Source organism: Ascidiella aspersa, chromosome 6 (assembly GCF_963924565.1).
Source record: "Ascidiella aspersa chromosome 6, kaAscAspe10.2, whole genome shotgun sequence".
Classification (NCBI taxonomy): Eukaryota; Metazoa; Chordata; class Ascidiacea; order Phlebobranchia; family Ascidiidae; genus Ascidiella; species Ascidiella aspersa.
Window position 1 is genome coordinate 25,230,383 of NC_139452.1, and position 18,150 is coordinate 25,248,532.

At 37.1% G+C, this 18,150-nt stretch overlaps 1 protein-coding gene and 1 pseudogene across 2 annotated transcripts; both read right to left on the reverse strand.

Annotated features, from left to right (window-relative positions):
- Positions 1-90: 90 nt before the first annotated feature.
- On the reverse strand, positions 91-14,420 carry LOC146140971 (E3 ubiquitin-protein ligase synoviolin-like). The gene is made up of 14 exons (XM_083391083.1): positions 13,613-14,420; positions 13,067-13,159; positions 12,597-12,749; positions 11,977-12,025; positions 11,214-11,317; positions 10,794-10,920; positions 8,991-9,156; positions 7,585-7,712; positions 6,760-6,884; positions 5,793-5,853; positions 3,813-4,065; positions 2,894-3,052; positions 1,650-1,834; positions 91-862 (listed from the first exon to the last, which is right to left on the reverse strand). Exons 1-14 carry the CDS (start codon positions 13,751-13,753, stop codon positions 744-746), a joined length of 1,863 nt encoding a protein of 620 aa, XP_083247209.1. The 5' UTR covers positions 13,754-14,420; the 3' UTR covers positions 91-743.
- A 188-nt stretch (positions 14,421-14,608) lies between these two features.
- On the reverse strand, positions 14,609-17,329 carry LOC146140972 (beta-1,3-N-acetylglucosaminyltransferase lunatic fringe pseudogene; annotated as a pseudogene). Its single transcript, XR_014501318.1, has 2 exons — positions 17,296-17,329; positions 14,609-16,110 (listed from the first exon to the last, which is right to left on the reverse strand). The product of XR_014501318.1 is annotated as a beta-1,3-N-acetylglucosaminyltransferase lunatic fringe pseudogene (transcript).
- Between the last annotated feature and the right edge of the window lie 821 nt (positions 17,330-18,150).

The window sequence follows — 18,150 nt, forward strand, 5'->3', positions numbered from 1 at the left end:
AAATCTACACTTTAAAACCTCTTCAAAAAACCTTCCGACTCTTCTTTTGGCAAACGGAGCAGCCCGCATCAGACACGAAGCGCATTCACTTAGCGTACTTATTTATTCACCAGCAAAACGTTGCGAAAAACGCAAGCAGAGAGCAAAAATGATTTCGGGGCTGGCAGCTATGTTGGGTGCTGCAGGGACGAAAAGCCGCAAGGTTCTTCGATTTGATCGGCAGTTTCGACAGAAATATTTGCACGTTGAAGAAGCAACCGCAAATAAACGAAAGTAAGATAAAGATTCTCTGAAACGAAACACACACCGCTCCTAGAAAGTTACACGGACACGCACAAGACTGGAAAAAGACTTCGCTATAAAGGTTTCTAAGTAAACATGCAAAGTGGTGGCCGAGCTTTTTTGCTAACACGCGACCAGACTAGCTACAGGTTACTGTTGACGCTTTGTATATTGCCACATATCGATTTCTTGGAACCAAAGGTTAATGTTACTTATTAAGGAATAAATTATATCATCAGCAGAATATTGCATTTTTATACAAAATAGGGTTCGGTTAAATCCTCGGCATTTTCAACGCTCTAATCCGTAAAACCCTAACGACCTTGTGTATAAAGCAATTCTACCGCACAAAAACAACAGCATCGCGAAAAAAATCACACTAGGTCGCTTTTCAGTCGGACAGTCGGTTGATCGAATGTTGCATTGTGGGTAGTTGGAAGCACACTCGACACCAGATGGCGTTAGTCATCCTTCTCGTGTTCCTGGTTCACCCTGGGCGCCGAGGCCAGCTTGGCCAGACGTCGCCTTCGCAACTCATCGGCGTCGGAAGGAAGATCGTCGTCATTTGGCGAGGTTGGTTCTGTGCGAAAATACACGAAGATTTAAATATTGTCCAGATGTAATATTCATTAAAAGGCGTTGGTTGTTGTTGAGGAATCTAGCTTAAGGAACAGGTTAAGGGAAATTGTAATTGATAATCAACGTCTCGGCAACCTATTCAAATCGCCTTTGTCAGGGTGAGTGACACCGATCGCTCGAACAATTACATATGAAATATGTCTATTTATTACTACTACGCCTGGTAGCAACAGTATTTTACATTGAATAGACAACGTAAGGCCGATGCCCCTTTTTTCTCGTTTTCAAAGGAACGCAGACGTTGAAGGCAATGTGTAAATGAGTTGGAGATTGTGTTGTGCACTAGTTTTAACTTGGAATTTCGATAGTCCCACACTCCCACAAATAACCATTAACACAGATTTAACACTGGAGTAAATAGATGTAGCAAATTGGTGCAATACCCCTGCAGGTATGAGGACAAGCTACCACGCTGTGGGCTACGATGTACTTTTTAGGACAACCAATTCATTGGTAATCTTAATAGTAAAGATTGCTTTTCAAAATAATCAGATGCTGTTCTTTTTGGGAAGGAATCAAGAAAATGATATTTTCTTACAAAAGTTATTACTAAAAAGTTAATTACACTTTGTTTGATATTTAAAAAGCATCGCTTTCACGGGAACCCCATCCAGTATCAACATTTTCACCTCATTTTTCGTCTCCAATTTCAGGGCCTTTATTCATTCGGAAGACTAAACAAAGACGAGAAGCTAAGAAGCAATTTGCTCCTAAATCTTCCAGTTCACCTGAAGTATCAGAAGAAGAAGTCGGAGGTTTCTGCGCGAGTCCGCTCGGTCCTGGTACTTCAGGAGCAGACGAGGTGGGATCCGAAGCAGAAGGAGTCCCGGAAGACGGTCCTCCTGCCTCTTGGGATGTTACAGGTGGAGGAGTCGGCTGCCTCGTGAGATCCGGCATCGCGTGGATGGTTAACCTGAAAGTCGAGGTTTTAATTATGGAGAATTGAAAAACAGGCAAATCATAGGATAGCGTCAAGTGCAGCATGAGTGTTGTAAACAAATTATTTTGAAATTATTTAAGTCCCAGTCAAGTCATTTGTAAAATAACTTAAGTTCAAGCCAAGTTATTTGTAAAATAACTTAAGTTCAAGTCAAGTCATATGTAAAACAACTTAAGTCCAAGTCAAGTCCTTACGAATAAATTACAAGTCAAGTCCCAGTCAAGCCATAATTAAGCAAGTTAATTCCAAGTCCTTTTCCTAAAAAATACAGCTTAAGCTATTAAAATTAGATAAACTCGTCCGAATATGAGCAATGCCTTGACTAAAAAATACCAAAAAGGCAATAGAGGGCAAGAAAATAGTTTTATGTGCAAAAATTAGGACAAACAACCCAATTTTACGAAAAAATGCTTAATGAAAACACTTGATTTTTCAACCCAAGTTATTAGTTTAAAAGACTTAAGTCAATTTAAGTCATTTGCCCAAAAGACTCAAGTCAAGTAACGTCATTTGAAAACAGTGACTTACGTCATTACAACACTGGTGAATACGCCAAAGACAAACTTGTTTTTAAATATTGCGGTGGGGTTTAGAGTGAAATGTTATCACAGTAAAACTGTTTAAAGCAGGGGGCACCAAATTTTTAAGGGCCGAATAACTGTAAGGCAGGGTTTCGTAACCAGGGGTGCCAGAACTGTTCCAAGGGGTGCCAGAACTGTTCCAAGGGATGCGGGGATTCTCAATCAGACACAGAATATGCATTAATTTATTTCTTCGCCCAGATAAATAAAATGTAACTCAAAAAATGTAAAACTAACTCACATTTTGGTATTGTGATACTGTGTTATCAGTTACTTGTTATGAAAGTATAATGGTTTTGTTATTTAAAGCAATTCTAGAAGGGGGTGCGAGAATTGGTTGGTGACTTGAAAGGGGTGCAGCAAGGAAAAAGGTAAATGACCACAGCTGTAAGGCTTGGCCATGTCGGGCCGGATAGCTGCTCGGATTTACAATCGCCAGACGGATACTCACCCCGCGTCACCCTCGGCTTGCACTGCGGTGACGTAATGTTGCACTTGGCTAAACGCGGCGTCCAGAAGCAGGCTGATGTTGCGCAGACACTCCACGCGTAGCTCTACCGCCCTCCGCTGGTTACCCTCCATGGCGCGAAGCTGCTCGTCGCTCAGTCCACTGGGTGGCATAAAAGAGTGGTTGTCGTAAGGATGAGTCAGTGGATTTATTTGTTGAAAACGTGTTTAAAATATCGTATGGAAACGGATAGCGATACAAAGTGATTTGTTGAAATTGTCTAAACCAGTGCTTATTTTTTAGTGTTGTTCACCCCTAGCATATATCTCCAGCTTTCGTTCATCCTTGTCTCGATTTGATAAAACTATCTCGTCTACATATAACAGAACAAAATGAAAACCCGGAATATCCGCCCTGCTCGCAAGCTATCATCCATTTCTGACAGTTCACCCTTAATTCACCCACTTTGATTGGATCACCCCTGCAAAAAAATTTTGAACCCTGGTGTGAACCATTCACCTGATAAGCAAACACTGGTCTAAACAACCTATTTATTTTGTTTAAATTGTCTGATGTTTAAGGTAAGTTTTTGACAAGAAAAACACAAGCTTAAAAAAACGACAGGAAAAACAAATCCTTTATTTTGTGGATTAAAATAAATTTTGATTCGAATGTTTATAAGTCATTATTAATTTTGCCTTTTGCTAAAAAAAAACAAAAAAAACGTAGGTTGTGTTTTGTTTTGTGGTTTATGATAACCTTGCTGGCATATTTTAGTGTAAGTGTTTTAGATTTAAGATAAATTCCATCAAATTGAATATCCTTAAAATTAAAGTTTTTAAGCATATGCTAAAAACCATGGTATTATACTGTTACTGTTAGTGAAATCCTTTCAACTATTGAATAACAAAAAAAAGCTCACCCTAAATTGGGGGGTACCGGCGGGGGTGGCATGAACGGCATGTGGGGCATGAACATCGGGGGTGTCATTGGGGGCATTCCCGGGGGCATGGGGGGTAACTGGAGGCCAGGTGGTGGCGGGGCTCCAGTTGGGGGTTGTGGGGCAGAAGTAGAGGGGGCACCGCCCGCTGGAGCCGAGGCAGGGGCCTGTCCGTTACCCTGCTGGGGGTACATGGGCGGCGGGGGCATGTACATGGGTGGGAACATCGGGGGGTCTGCAAATAAATTGAATTTTTAGAACTGTTTTCGAAACATATACGCTAACGAAACAACTCAAACAAACATATACACCAGGGGTTCTTAAACTAGGGTCTGTGAACTGCAGGGGATCCATGAAGGCCTAATTGAAATATTAGTGTAATATAAGAAGTAATCAATTTAAAAAAAAAAGTTTAATTAAGAATAAAACGTTTTTGCCCTGAATGTTGATTTAGATTCCATTTTACTTCCACATTTTTTGGACCGAAATCAGCATATTTCTAAAGTCTATTTGTATTGTGACGTCATTTTTAGAAATTCTTGCCTAACGTGGTTCAAGCGAAGCAAAACAAAATTGTAGGTGTCAGCGGTAAAACAAGTTTAAGGAACCCTGATATACAAAATGTGTATTCTGTGATCAAGTTCTTCTGGAGTCGTACTGGTGGCCAACCATAACTGTACCCATATATATAGTACACAAGATGCCTACGGAGAGGCTTACCGAAAACAGTTAGCCTGATCAGGATTGTGGTTTAAGAAAGGCAAGGCTAGAAAACAACTAGCCTGCTGTAAGGTTTGAACTCACGACCTCCGGTCATACTGGACGGTCGCTCTACCAACAGAGCTACGCAGGCTCAGAAGTTTTGTACGAACCAGGTGAAGCAGGCAATGGTGCTATGATTGTTTTTCGACTCGCTCCTTTTATAGCATGTGTAGCTCAGTTGGTAGAGCGATGGTTCGGCTATGACCGGAGGTCGTGGGTTCGAACCTCATCGCATGCTGGTTGTTTTTATAAGCCTTACACTACAAACCTGACCGCAGGCTGACTGATTTAGGTTAGCATACCCGAAGGCATTTTGTGCACTAACTAATTACTGTTAAATTTCGGAATATTGGAACCGTCGCTACCATCTTAGCCCTTCTCAAGTCTGCCAGTGTTCAATAGTATGTATGTCGTAACTGTTGTTATCGTTGGTCAGTTTCAGAATGGCCAGATCGCAGTTGCGCGCACTTGTGGATAAATGTTTCAGTGGTGTTTAAAGCGATATAATAAACACTATATTGGTCAGTGAACAAAATTATCATAGTCGCGAAGAACATTCGGTTGTTCAAGTGATCAAACATGTTAAAAATGTCAACATTTGCTTGCAAAATAGCCCTTTTCAGGGTTCCCGGAGTACTATAATATGTGTGCCGTTATCGTGGGCCAGTTTCAGAAGGGCCAGATCGCAGTTGAATGTTTCAATGGAATTTTAAGTGATATAATAAATATAATCAATCAATCAGTGAACAAGATTATGATAATCGCGTAAAATTCTCATATTCAGTGATTTAACCGATCAAACTTGTTAAAAAACTCGACAACATTTGCTTGCAATTAGTTTCCTTAGATTTACTGGAAAGATACACACTACACAGTGTGCAATAGAGGAAACCGGATGGCACTGAATAAAGACAAATTGTATTGAATTCTCGACAAGCTTTTGCACACCCGACAATCGTGCTTCATCAGGCCTTTAATAATTTCCTTTTGTACTTTGACTTGATAAAGCACGGTTGTGCGAAAGCTTGTCGAGAATTTAATACACTTTGTCTTTATACAGTGCCACCTGATTCCTATATTTCGAATTAGACAAATGCGGCCATATAGAAGAATTACAGAAAGCAATGTACACAACTACAAAGAAAACCGATGTAAAATCGTTCAATAAAACATTAGGATAAATACTTATTTGACACTTACATGGTCCTTGGTGTGCTGGTGGGGCGGGGGGAGGTGGGGCTGGTCTTGGTGGGGGCGGGGGCTAAAAAGTAAGCGCAGCAAAATAATAAGAAAAATCGTTTATAAGAAGAACAGTAGTAACGGTTAAAATCAGTTTAGTTTTAGGAAGCGCATCAATGTAATAAGAAAAGTCGTAGCTAAAACCAGTTTAGTTTTAGGTGCCAAGCACACTTTTAGTTTTATAAGTAACCTTCATTTGTAAATGGAAGCGTGACTCGTGAGTGCAAACAAAATAGATATACTTAAAGTGTATATTGAGATCAGTTACTTGTTTGGTAGAGTAGTGTACATACGGATTGCGTTATGATGGAGCCTAGTCCCTATAGGAAAATCTTTCAAATTTAAAGTTAGGAAAGTCGTAGTTAAAACCAGTTTACTTTTAGGTGCAAAACACACTTTTAGTTTTAGGTATGTAAGTATACTTTCTGGTGTAAATGGACTCGTGAGTGAAAACAAAATAAATATATTCTCAAAGTGTATATTGAGATCAGTTACTTGTTAGGTACATTAGAGTGCACATGCAAATTACGTTCTGATGCCAATAAGTTTCTACAGGTAAACATATGCCTTTTTCTTATTTTTTTCTTGCCTGTTTATTTCTAGTGTGTCCTACTTTGATTTGGCACCTTACTAAAAAAAGGACGGCACGAGAAAAATGGGAAAAAGGCAAACATAACGCTTTCAAAAATCCGGGTCGGTGTAGTGTCGCTACAATCATTTACTTGTTAGATACATTAGTGTACATACGAATTACTTTCTGGTGCAAATGATTCCCTATACAGTTAAATCTTTCAAATTTAAAGTTAAGATTTTGTAAAATGTTTTGCGTTGCAACTAGAAACTTCATAATCGCCACGTGGTTTAAGCTGAGCTAAAATTCTACAAAAGCCGGGTAAAATAAGAATTTAAAAGATAATTTTAAACTTACTGTTGGTCTTGGCTGGTTCTGCAAGATATCCAGCCTACAAGTCGGACAGGTTTGCTGGCGCTGAAACCACGACCTAAGGCAGGAAGCATGGAAGATGTGGCCACACGGCAGTTTCTTGTTCGAACCTTGGAAATTAATAAATCACATTGGGTGAATATTGGAAAGAGCAATAAAAACCAAACACTGTTTACTTATTGTGGTGTTCAGGCAAGAAGCTATCCATATTTTGTACAAAAATATTTCATTCAAGGGTTTGGGTTTATGCATTAACAAAATCTTTTCGACTAAAGTCCAAGTCAAGTCATTTAACGATTTGAGTCATTTTGCCCAAAAGACTTAAGTCAAGTTCTATTTCTAATAAGACTTTAAGTCAAGTCAATTAAAGTAATTTTTCCCAATAGACTTAAGTCAAGTCAAGACACCTGGCCCAAAAGGCTTAATTAGACTTTTTAAAGTCAAGTTATTTAACCAAATGATTTTAGTCATGTTGAGTCATTTGGCCCAAAAGACTTTAGTCAAGTAAAGTGATTTTGGCGATATGACTCAAAGTCTAGTTAAGTCACTTGGATAAAATGTCATATTTGCTTTTCATGAAAAAAATGTGATACTTGCTTTTTATGGCATCATTGCCTTACCAGACCAGACAATTTACAGGGACAAACATCCGGTCTTCTTAAACAATCGCGGCAACCTTTTAAAACATTTAGCATAAACACAAGTTAAAATCAGCTCGAAGGGCTGGAGGAGTGGCTTTCTAGGGACAACAACAAAACGAGAAAAGGCAATTGAAACCAGGGCACTCAATAAGCAAACGACTCCAATTACCGGCTCCATTGTTCTGCCTTTGTGCTTGCGCATCTCCTGGGTTGGCGGCGGGCGCTCGCATTTCCTCGCGACAAATGATACAAGTGCTGTCGGAAGCTTCCAGTTCCTCTGCCGTCGCGTCGGCGTACCTTTAAAACAAGCCGCGTTAAGTGGGGGCATAATGGAGTATGTATGTATAATGTATATACCAGTATACGCTTCAATTTGTCGCTGGCAAGTTGTATAAACATGCTCGCGCCTACTGCTTTTTCAACCCTTTTAACATCGCGGACCCCTTTTACGAACCTTTTACGCAGTTTGCCGATCACTACGGCAGAGTATCATCAAACTGCCTCTTAAAGCAGTAAACTGTACCATTATAAATTTGTTCTTCCGGCGAAATTTTATTAAAGTACCAACGTTTCAACTACCTATTCGGGAATAGGGGATAAAATTTTACCGGAAGAACAAGTTTACAATGGTACAGTTTATTGCTTTAAAAGGCAGTTTTATAATACTCTTTCAAAGTGATCGGCAAACTGAACACTGCGGGCCGCGCTACAAATGTGGACCATTAAGATTTTGTGGGCCGCGAGAATTATTTTAATAGTTTAGACCAGTGGTTCTCAACCTTTTTAGCTTACGGACTGGTAAAATTTCAAAACAAATTTTGCGAATCGGTGGACCTTCAAAAATCAAGCTTAACCCAAAATGTAATTACGCTAAATAATGCTTCAAAGCAAATAATTAATACTTCAATTTTATGAGAAATTAACCGCTGTTTTTTTGATATCATACGTGTTATACGTGGTTCTATTTAAGTTATTCACATACAACTGGTCTGAAAGTTTAAGACTTAAACGAGTTGTAGACTACTTTTAAACAGTTGGGCACAACACTTGCACATTGCGACGTACGATAAAGTCCAAAGTAGACCGTTAACTCTATATGTTACGCCACAATGCTACAAATTACGGAACTGGCGAAGTTCTAAATTTGTTGTACAAGCTTTCACATCTTGCAATTAAGATATAAAATTGTAATATATTAGGCGGACCGGCAGAAAAGTTGACGCAAACCGGCTGTTGAGAACCACTGGTTTAGACACACACACACCAGGTTAGAGGTTATTGTGATTGCTATTAAAAGGGAAAAACACGGCCGCTGGCCATCGACTATTTAAGGTAAAAAATATATAGCAGATTTCTGGCTTATGTACACTATGCACGGATCTGTAATGTAGCTTGATAATGAATTCCAAAGCCAAAAAGGTTGAGGAGATCGACAGCATCTTGATTAAGACGTTTCGATACGAACTTGTATCATCTTCAGTTAATGTGACACATTAATTCATTATCAAAATTTCTGGCTGCTTGAGCAATTCGAGCAGCTCTGGCATAGATAGATGGCACAAAAAAGGCACTTACAGTGTGTTCATATTCCTGATTGCCCGTCTGGACAAAACGATGTCGGACACGGCTTTCTTGAAGGACCGCATCACCATGTACATGGGTCGGATTGAGAATAGGGGGAACGTGTGGATCTTCACCATTATGGCCATGAAACAGAGGTACAGCATAACCCGGAAAAATCCTGAAGATTGAAAATAAATGAAAGAAATTCGTAAACAGGAGCATGATACCTAATTAGTGTTGTTTGTACTAAGCTGAGAAAGGCACAGTTATGACTGAAAAACGGCCAAGAATTTTTACGTCTCCAAATGAATGCAAGACAGGTCTAATATATATTTTACGTTGGTTGCTTTTGCCTCTCTATTCGTTGAAATAAAATAATAGGGACAAAATACAGAGCCGAGCGAGCGACATGTATCACGCCAAGAATTGAATGATCCAGTCAATGGAACAATCGGCTTAACTAGGTATGTCCAGCGGGCATCAGTTAGATTCCCTTGAGAGTATGTGTAGCTGTGCACAACCCTTTGTTGTTCATATCTGCGTAGAACCCGATGTTAACGCTCTTTCACTACCTAACTAAGTAATATTCCAACTGGCTAATATTTCAGTCATGTACATTGTTCAAGGATGGTATTGATACCTATCGACTCGTATACAAAATAATATTAAAATTTCAGCCAAGTCTTTTATAACAAGACATTTCGGGCTGCTGGTTATTTCGTGCATTAAGCGCTTTTTGCGTTTATGGGATAAACCATTATGCAAGCGGGTCACAGACTTACAAGCGGGTCACAGGCTTACTTATTTGGAGACAGTTTGCATTAGCACCTCCCTAGAATGATTTGGCAGCGGAGTCATTGTTTCACTATCGCCAGTTAATAATTGACGATTCCATACGTGCCCTATCAGTTTTACTTTAGATTCAAAATACTTTTTCCGGTATAAATATGTACATTTTGCATAAACGTTACATATTTAATGTGTTACTCCATTGAGCCTTTTGACTTTACTATTGTTATGGAGAAGTATACTGACTTAATATATGCAATGAACGTAAAGCGGCATGAACGAAATTTTAGACATTACCATCGGGAATAACACATGGCTTCACGGCGATGGAACAATATAGAATACGTAAAAGCGATTAAGAGGCCATAGCTTGCATTTTGTTTAACCACGCAAAGCTTAAGCAAAGTTAAGAAGATCGCGTTGTACAAAATATGGCGTTTATTGCAAAAGTAACTTCTTCACATCGCCACGCAAACGCCAGTAAGTCAGCTGGCAAATGTGTTTGATAAAAACATGGCACAAGAACAACTTAACTTGACTAAATAAAACAACCAACACTTGTTACAGATTTGTTGCTCCGTTGTTCATTTAAAAAAGGAAAAAATCGCCAAAAAGTTAAAGGCAGTAAGGATTATCTTATCATGGGAATCTTTTTAACAAAGTCATATCCGACAAAATGAGGTTTTGTACGGCGATCAACAATGGCTAGGAAACAAATTTAATCGCGAAAACCATAATGGTGCTTTTTTCATTAAAATTATAAAAAACATAATGGAGCTATTTTCGTTAAACTTAAAAAAAAATTTTTTAACATCAAGCATCACCTAATTAGAAATATTTATAAAAAGGTGTACTTCCTAAGGTCCAATTGAAATTAGAAAAGAAAAACGGATACACATACAATTGATCAAAAAAAAGAAGCAAAAAGCAACTAAAAATGGTCCCTCGTGGATTCTTATCCCCCAGGTACAAATCCCTGATGTAAAAACGAACCCACTTTCACGTCTTGATAATTCTACCACCTACCTGTTATGAGTTCCACATAGAGCATGTAGACTGCTTTGTTTTCCCATGGATTATCGCTCTGCAGGTCGATGAGATGCAAAATGTACTTCATGAACACAGTTAACACCACTGTGATCATAATTGCGTACTGAAAAAAAAACAAAAAAAAAAATACTTGTTATACTAGAAACAGTACAGTGTCCAGGTTTTTGTGATATCACAGGTTTTCGTAGAATTGCGATATAGTTTCTCGTTTTTCCATGTATGTAGGTATGTATTTACTTTACTATTATTGTATACCAACGAAAGTTAAGTTTCAAACATGGCAAAATATCTATGAATTCAAATGCAACTGCACACGTTTGTGGGGCAGCATTTTAAAATAAGTTGTATGAATGAAAAGCTTTTGGAAAGTGTGACGCAGAAATTGGGAACACTCACCTCGAAACCAAACACCAATTGCACTGAAGCCCCTTTGCTGATGATTGTCTGATAAGAACTAAGGACGAAAAGAAAGTCGAACATCAAAAGAATAGAGAGGAGAGCTGAAAAGGCAAAAAATGTAGATGGTCATTCAAAAGTTTTTTAGGAATGTTACTAAGTTACCCAGTATTCCAACAGACCAACCAAATAGGAATAACTATCTTTTTATACAATTCTTTACACCATTGCACAATATTGACTCATAGAGAAGCAAAAATAGGTGTTTAACCAGAGATCAACTGCTATCACATAGTCCGACCTCTACCCAGGGTTTTTTTAAGGTTTGGTTTGGGTGACCGCTAAGTAGTTTTAAGAGACCGCAAGTGTTCTTAGTCTACATACAAACTTGGCAAGGTGGTAAACAATGTTGTGCTTTGGCAAATAAAATAGGAAAACTGTTTAAATTTCTAGAAAAAGTACATTTTATTTTTGTAGCAAACATAGACCAGAATTTACCGATAGCAATATATTGGTGAAAGCAAACAATTGGCTGAAATTATCAGTAAACCAATATATCGGCCTAACTTTAGTATGAAACATATTATGATAAAAAGCAAAACTAATTTGAAATACAGATCTTTTAGAAATGGATATTTATAATTATTAGTTGATAACTTGATAACCAACCAAGCCTTTAAAATTAGTCAAGGAGTTAGCCTAATCTTCAAAAGGTTGCTCGAATAGCGAAAATAATGATTTTACAGTAAAAAATCTTACTTACACAAAACTCTTAACTTGAAAATGAAAGTTATCACTGGACTTCTTTCCATCTGTAAACCAAACATACAATTATATGAAAAATGGTACAAAATAATCAGTGACATTAACAGTTAAACAATCAAACTAATCATTTAGGGCACACATTTTAGATGTGATTATATAGAGTTTAATGTTTTATTTTGACTTTTTGTTAGTATTCAATACTAAAAATAGTTTTCCAAGGGAAATATGAAAAGGCTGCACTATGTTGAAATTATTGCCATAATATATAATGGCCTACTTTTTTATGCATAAAATAATTAAAGATCGGTTTATGGTTTGAAAAATCCTTTGATTGGTCATCACAAGCTAAAAAAAAAATGGAGAATAAAGATATTAACACAATGGAAATATAACATTTCACTCTTCTCTCTGAATTATAACAATTAGCCTAAACTAGTTAAAAGTACATAATAAAACTAGAACATATAATTATATTATAAATTAAGACATAAAAATAAAACTGTATCATTGCTCCAGCCAGGATTTAACCAGATTTTGATAACCACATAGATTGAGATGCAATATTTACAAAAAATCTAAAGGCTATACATATAATATATGATTCTATATGAAACTCACATAATCCACCCTGTCTTCAAGCAGCCAATGAAAGGCTTTAAGAAACAGTAGAACAGTAAATGCTGCAACAAACACGGGGTGAAAGTCGTCACGGAACATTGTGAAAGCGAGACATGTGTCGGTGACCGCATACCACGACTTCTCGATTAGATGCTAAAAAATAAAAATTTGCATTTTCTTGTTTGTGATTTATAGACACAAGGTATGGTAGTTTGTTTTAAACATGGGAAACAGAAATAAGCTATTGTTGCCAGGCATGGGAAACAGGTTCTAGTTGCAATGCTTATTCTGAAGTACTTTTGGTATCACAATGGTATTCCTAATATTTCAGAAGCTAATTATATGTTTTATTGATAAAACTGATCTTATGACGGAAATTTACATATAGACTGCAAAATAGTTATTTTAAATGCACACCTACACGAAGTTTGTCAAATGTACACAAATTATTTTCAAATATAAACCCTTACTTCTGTTTCGGCTGGTCGTAGGCTACCAAAGAAAATTTTCCTCATTAACTTTCCAATTAACAAGACAAACACAAACGCTTGCAGGTACAGTACCTTGAAAGATAAAGACAACTTCAAAAACAGGTTTATACTAAAAAAAGCTTGACAAAAGCACTGTATCAAGCAAAATTCAGTCAGCAAGTTCCTAAAACTTAGATTATAAAATATGCATTTGGCCATGTTTTATGGCATCATCAGTTCATCCATACAAACAAATTGAAAGTTTTATAGTCTTACTATTGCATTACATAGATAAACTGATGATGCCATTTACTTGGTAAAATGCATATTTTATAATAATTATAGGTTTTAAGACCATAATGGCTAATTTTTATTCATTCAAACTAGTTTTTAGAACTTTGGCAAAGTCTGTTAGCCAGAAATCACGATACTTAGTTAGTAAATTCTGTGATTCAGAAATCCACTCTCAAATAATTTGTTCCCCTCAAGTTCTAAATTACACAATACCAATATCAGCATTTTACATTATTAAAATGCACCACTTACTGCCATGCAAGGGCTCGACTTGGTCAGATACACAACCGTAGGGTAGAACTGTTTCTTCTGCATCCAAGCGTGAACGACTACGGCAGCCGTTAGCGCAAAACTGGCTCCCGTCAAAACAATACCTCTCATCTTGCTTGCCATAAAGTTGCGCAATCAAATGAAATTATTCTAAAAGTCTGGCAAAACCTATGTACAAATAACTGTCCATTTCCTAAACAAACAAACAAGCATAAATAGACACACTGAAGGAACTACTAAAAGGGCAAGGAACATCTTACAAAAAGTATACAAAAAGTCATGGCTCACAAAATCTGTCAGGGCAAAACGAAAACATATTACTTTGTACACATATGGCTTATTGGTTTTTGCTGTTTAAGTATCTTGTCATTTTTTTTGAGACTATTGAAACAAATGAACAAAGGCAATTAAGTATGGCAAAATGTTTGTCATGGGAAATGATCATAAAACAGTACCAACTTTGATAAAACTACTTTTTTGTGTTATTAATGGCTGGTATTTACTCAGGGTAGAATAAGAATATTATGCACATACTAAAATTTAGTGAACAGTGACAGTGTAATTGTTAATGGTTCATACTTTGGGTACAGTATGTTGGGCAAGTAATAAGCTTGGTACGTAATAAACACAATGTGAAAGAATATGCGTGGTTACAGTGAGAATTTATATATAAATATCTTACACAAACAAGTACAAAACAGCTTTTTCAGAAAATGAAAAACAGCTCTTATCCGTTATTTTGTTGGTTATAAGCAAATCAATCATATTTTTTGAAACATTTTTAGACCATTTTTTTTTAAATCTTTTTTAAATCTTTTTTAGTTTTTACTAGGCAGTTAAATCACTGTGGGACATAACAATTTTGTATGGGATGTTTGTTTTTAAATATCATAAACAAAGCAAGCGTTAAATGACTTGTGAAACACAATGCTAAAAAAACACTACCTCTAAAATAGCTAACGCAGAAAAACTAACTTTTAAGATATGGAGCCAAATAAGTAAAAGAGTACAGAATGACAATGAATATTTTTTTCTTTTCATACGAAAAAGTAAAAATGATGCCATGATCTTAACGCCTATTATTTGACAAAGATAGAATAACCAACTAAAGTACAACATACATATTTTGCTTCTCGTTTAAACTCAAGGTCAACTATTACCAATACAAAAGCAATGGTCAACCACTATATAAAAATAATAAACAGCAATAAAACATAAAAAACAGGAATTGACAAATAAAACCAACTGACAGCTAAAAATCAACACTGAAACTTTTGCTCATAAACAAAGAAGTTAGATAAAACTGACAAAACACAAGAAAGGAACACAATGGCTTGCAAAGCATAGAGGCATACATCAGTGGCAAGATATACATAATAACTTGGTTGCAATAGTTTGAAAAAAATCTGCGCTAATAACTTAATATGAATTTAACTGGACGCAGAAAAAAATTGGAGAGATTGGGAAAATTCACAGTGTGGGATCACCTTTTAAGCAATAATCCGTTTTTGGATGGAGTACACAATGCAAAGTAAGGAAGCGTGTTGGGTCTACAGTATGGTTAAAAGGACCTGTACGGGCATTAATCGCATTTGCATTGCTACCAATACTGTAACTGAAGCTAACCTGCTTGCTGAAAGTCCTTTTGTTGATTTGCGACAGCGATTCCAGGTGAGAATGGAACAATGGCGACTGAGTTAGGGACACGTTGAAACGGTTTGTGATTATAAATCCAAGTGTGCAATCATCAGGAAATCGTAGCGCATTGGACGTGTCCACAAATGCTCCGTTCAGACACCAAGGTGCTATCAGATCAGCCAGTGCTCGTGAGACACAAAGCCCAGCACCGCCGGTGGCAAAAACAAACTTAACTCTCTCATTTTTGTAATCGGAGGTTATCGGTTTAAGTATACTACGTTGACCAATGTAAACCTTCTCTTGCCAGTTATGCTTTTTAAGCACAGCTACTAGCCTTTGCACGTTGACGTAATTATCATCGTCAAAGTGACACCACCATTTTTTGTCTGACTGTATGAAGTAATGGAACTCTGCCGCCATTTTACAGCTAAGATCAAGCCTGATATGACTCGATCCACAGCTGGTGTTAAGCAGGTGACCATTGGTTAGGTTTTGATAATAGACATCGTCTGAATCAGTGAAGAAGTACGTTTGCTTTGGCGCCAACTGAAACCAGGTTTTTGCGATCAAAGCCAGACGATTTGCGTGGAACTTTTTCGTAGTTTTCACAGTTATAAGAATGTCGTTGAGATGGGTAGAAGTCCATGGGGCTGCCAGTGAGGTCAAGGTCAAGGCCAACCTTTCAACAGGGGATGTTGTAATTGCCTCTGCTCTTGGTTCATTTTGCACTGATCCAGGTAGTTGAGGTACTTGGTAATAAATTACTAACACAAATAAAAGTAAACACAAAAGCCTGGTCACCCTCCATGGACTGTGGATTCTATTCATACTCCCAACGACATCTGAAAAAAATGATTTTTTTTCTACAATTAGGATCAATATACAGGGGGTAAGCTGAAGGGTTATTAGTGGGGCACACATTGTCTTTAGCCCGGCTGCATTGTATAATTTGGGCCCACCAATGATGCGTGCTGAATAATTTTTTGCCCCAAAAAAACGTTACGGCAGAATTTTATGATATATATCAGAAATTCTATTTTTCATTTTTACATGGGGATATTTCATGCCTAATAAAGTCCTTGGTATAGTTTTGGGCAAGAATTTAATGCCAATTTACATCTTCTGTGGAAAGATACTTTGGGGTCTCTAGGCAAGGAATATTGATAAATGATAATAATATGTCTGATAAAGAATGACAAATTTTGCTAGTTGCCAGTTGGGTGAGCAGGTGTCATTCACTTCACATAGTAGCGAATTACATTTGCTTCGGGTATTCTCAAAAAAAGTATTTTCGTCTAAATTTTGCATTAAATTTCCAGAAAGAAAACTTTGGATTTTGCGGGAAGACAATTTTGCAGCCAAAATTGCGAGGATGTAATAGCATTTCCGCATAAATTTGGGCGGCTGTAATAACGTTATTTGTAAAATTTGCACGGCTGAAACTGGAGTATACTGAAAACCATTAGTTTGAGCAAATTTTTGCACAACATTTTACGTTGACTTTACATGAAATGCGCAGCTATGACTGCGGCCGAGCGTGAAAATGGCCTTACTTTCCAACCTGGTCAAAGTTCAGCGCTGGTCAAGAATCCATACCATATTTATTTTTAACACTAACAAAACATGCGGTCAAAGTTATGTGGTAGGATTCTAGACCAGCTCCCAAAGTTCTGCTATCCACACTCTAAAGAAGGCTTTTTTTAGATATTTTTTAGACAAATCACATCAACGATTCTGCATTTCGTGGCACTTTGGCCAAAAATCCAAGTGTACATTTTTTGCTGTGTTCTAACAAACCTATAAACTGAACTAGGTGTACTGCAATATTTTTCGCAAATTTATCTGCAAAATATCTAATTAAAAAAGACGTGATAAACATCAGTAAATTTTTAGAAAAACAACTGTTTATTAATATTATTCTCAAATATGAATTAACTACATTATTAACTTTCGCAACCTAACACAAATTAAACGAGTTCGAAAATTATTTATCTTAAAATAATTATATATGAATTAACAAAACTAACATCAAACGCTATCTCCAAAATTACATTACGGCATCGCGTTGCAAAAACATCTGAAAGTACACGTATTCTTTGAAAAGCAATCAAGCGTAACATTATCAACATTTGATCACGTGCTTTCTAAGCTGTTTATGTGTAATGCAATAAAATCGAGCGTATTTACGGTTTTTATTTATAAAAGCCAAATGTCTTCGGATATTTTCGTGTAAATCAGTAATTTATTTTTTGTTGCAAAATTAAATTGATTTGAAAAGTGAAGTTTAATGTTTGCAACTTGTTGGTTTCTCATGGTCTGAATGAAGCCACTCTACCCCTGCCTAGAGGTAACTTTATCTGCTAAACGATATTCATATGGCATTCTATATATCGCCCTCTTTGTGTGTCTGCTTATATGCTCTATATCTGCTCTTTTCGTCCGAGACCGTACTGTTTTCGTCAGAGACCGCTCTGTCATCGCTAAGACCAGACCTAACCTTCTCTGGTCTCCATTGCTTCCCCTCTACTCGACATTCTGTGATAAAATAAATAAACAAGCTATCAGTACAGTACACTGTAGTCGGCAGTTACAATCATGATATACCCTACATGCATGCAGGAGGACATGGCCCCAAACTAACTTTCGGCATTTGCTTAAGGGAATATACGGTAGTGTTTGTTGGTAGGGTCTACGCCTATAAATTAATTTAACCTAACTAAATTTTCGGTCAAAACTCTTCTTTGTGAGACCAATTGATAGTTTCCTTAAATTTTAGCCTATGTTGTCATGTGTTAATGGTTCAAGTACTTAATTATCATAGGTCAATCCTGTTACGTCGCAGTGACGTCATGCCTCGTCAATTAATTTAATAGTTTAATGTT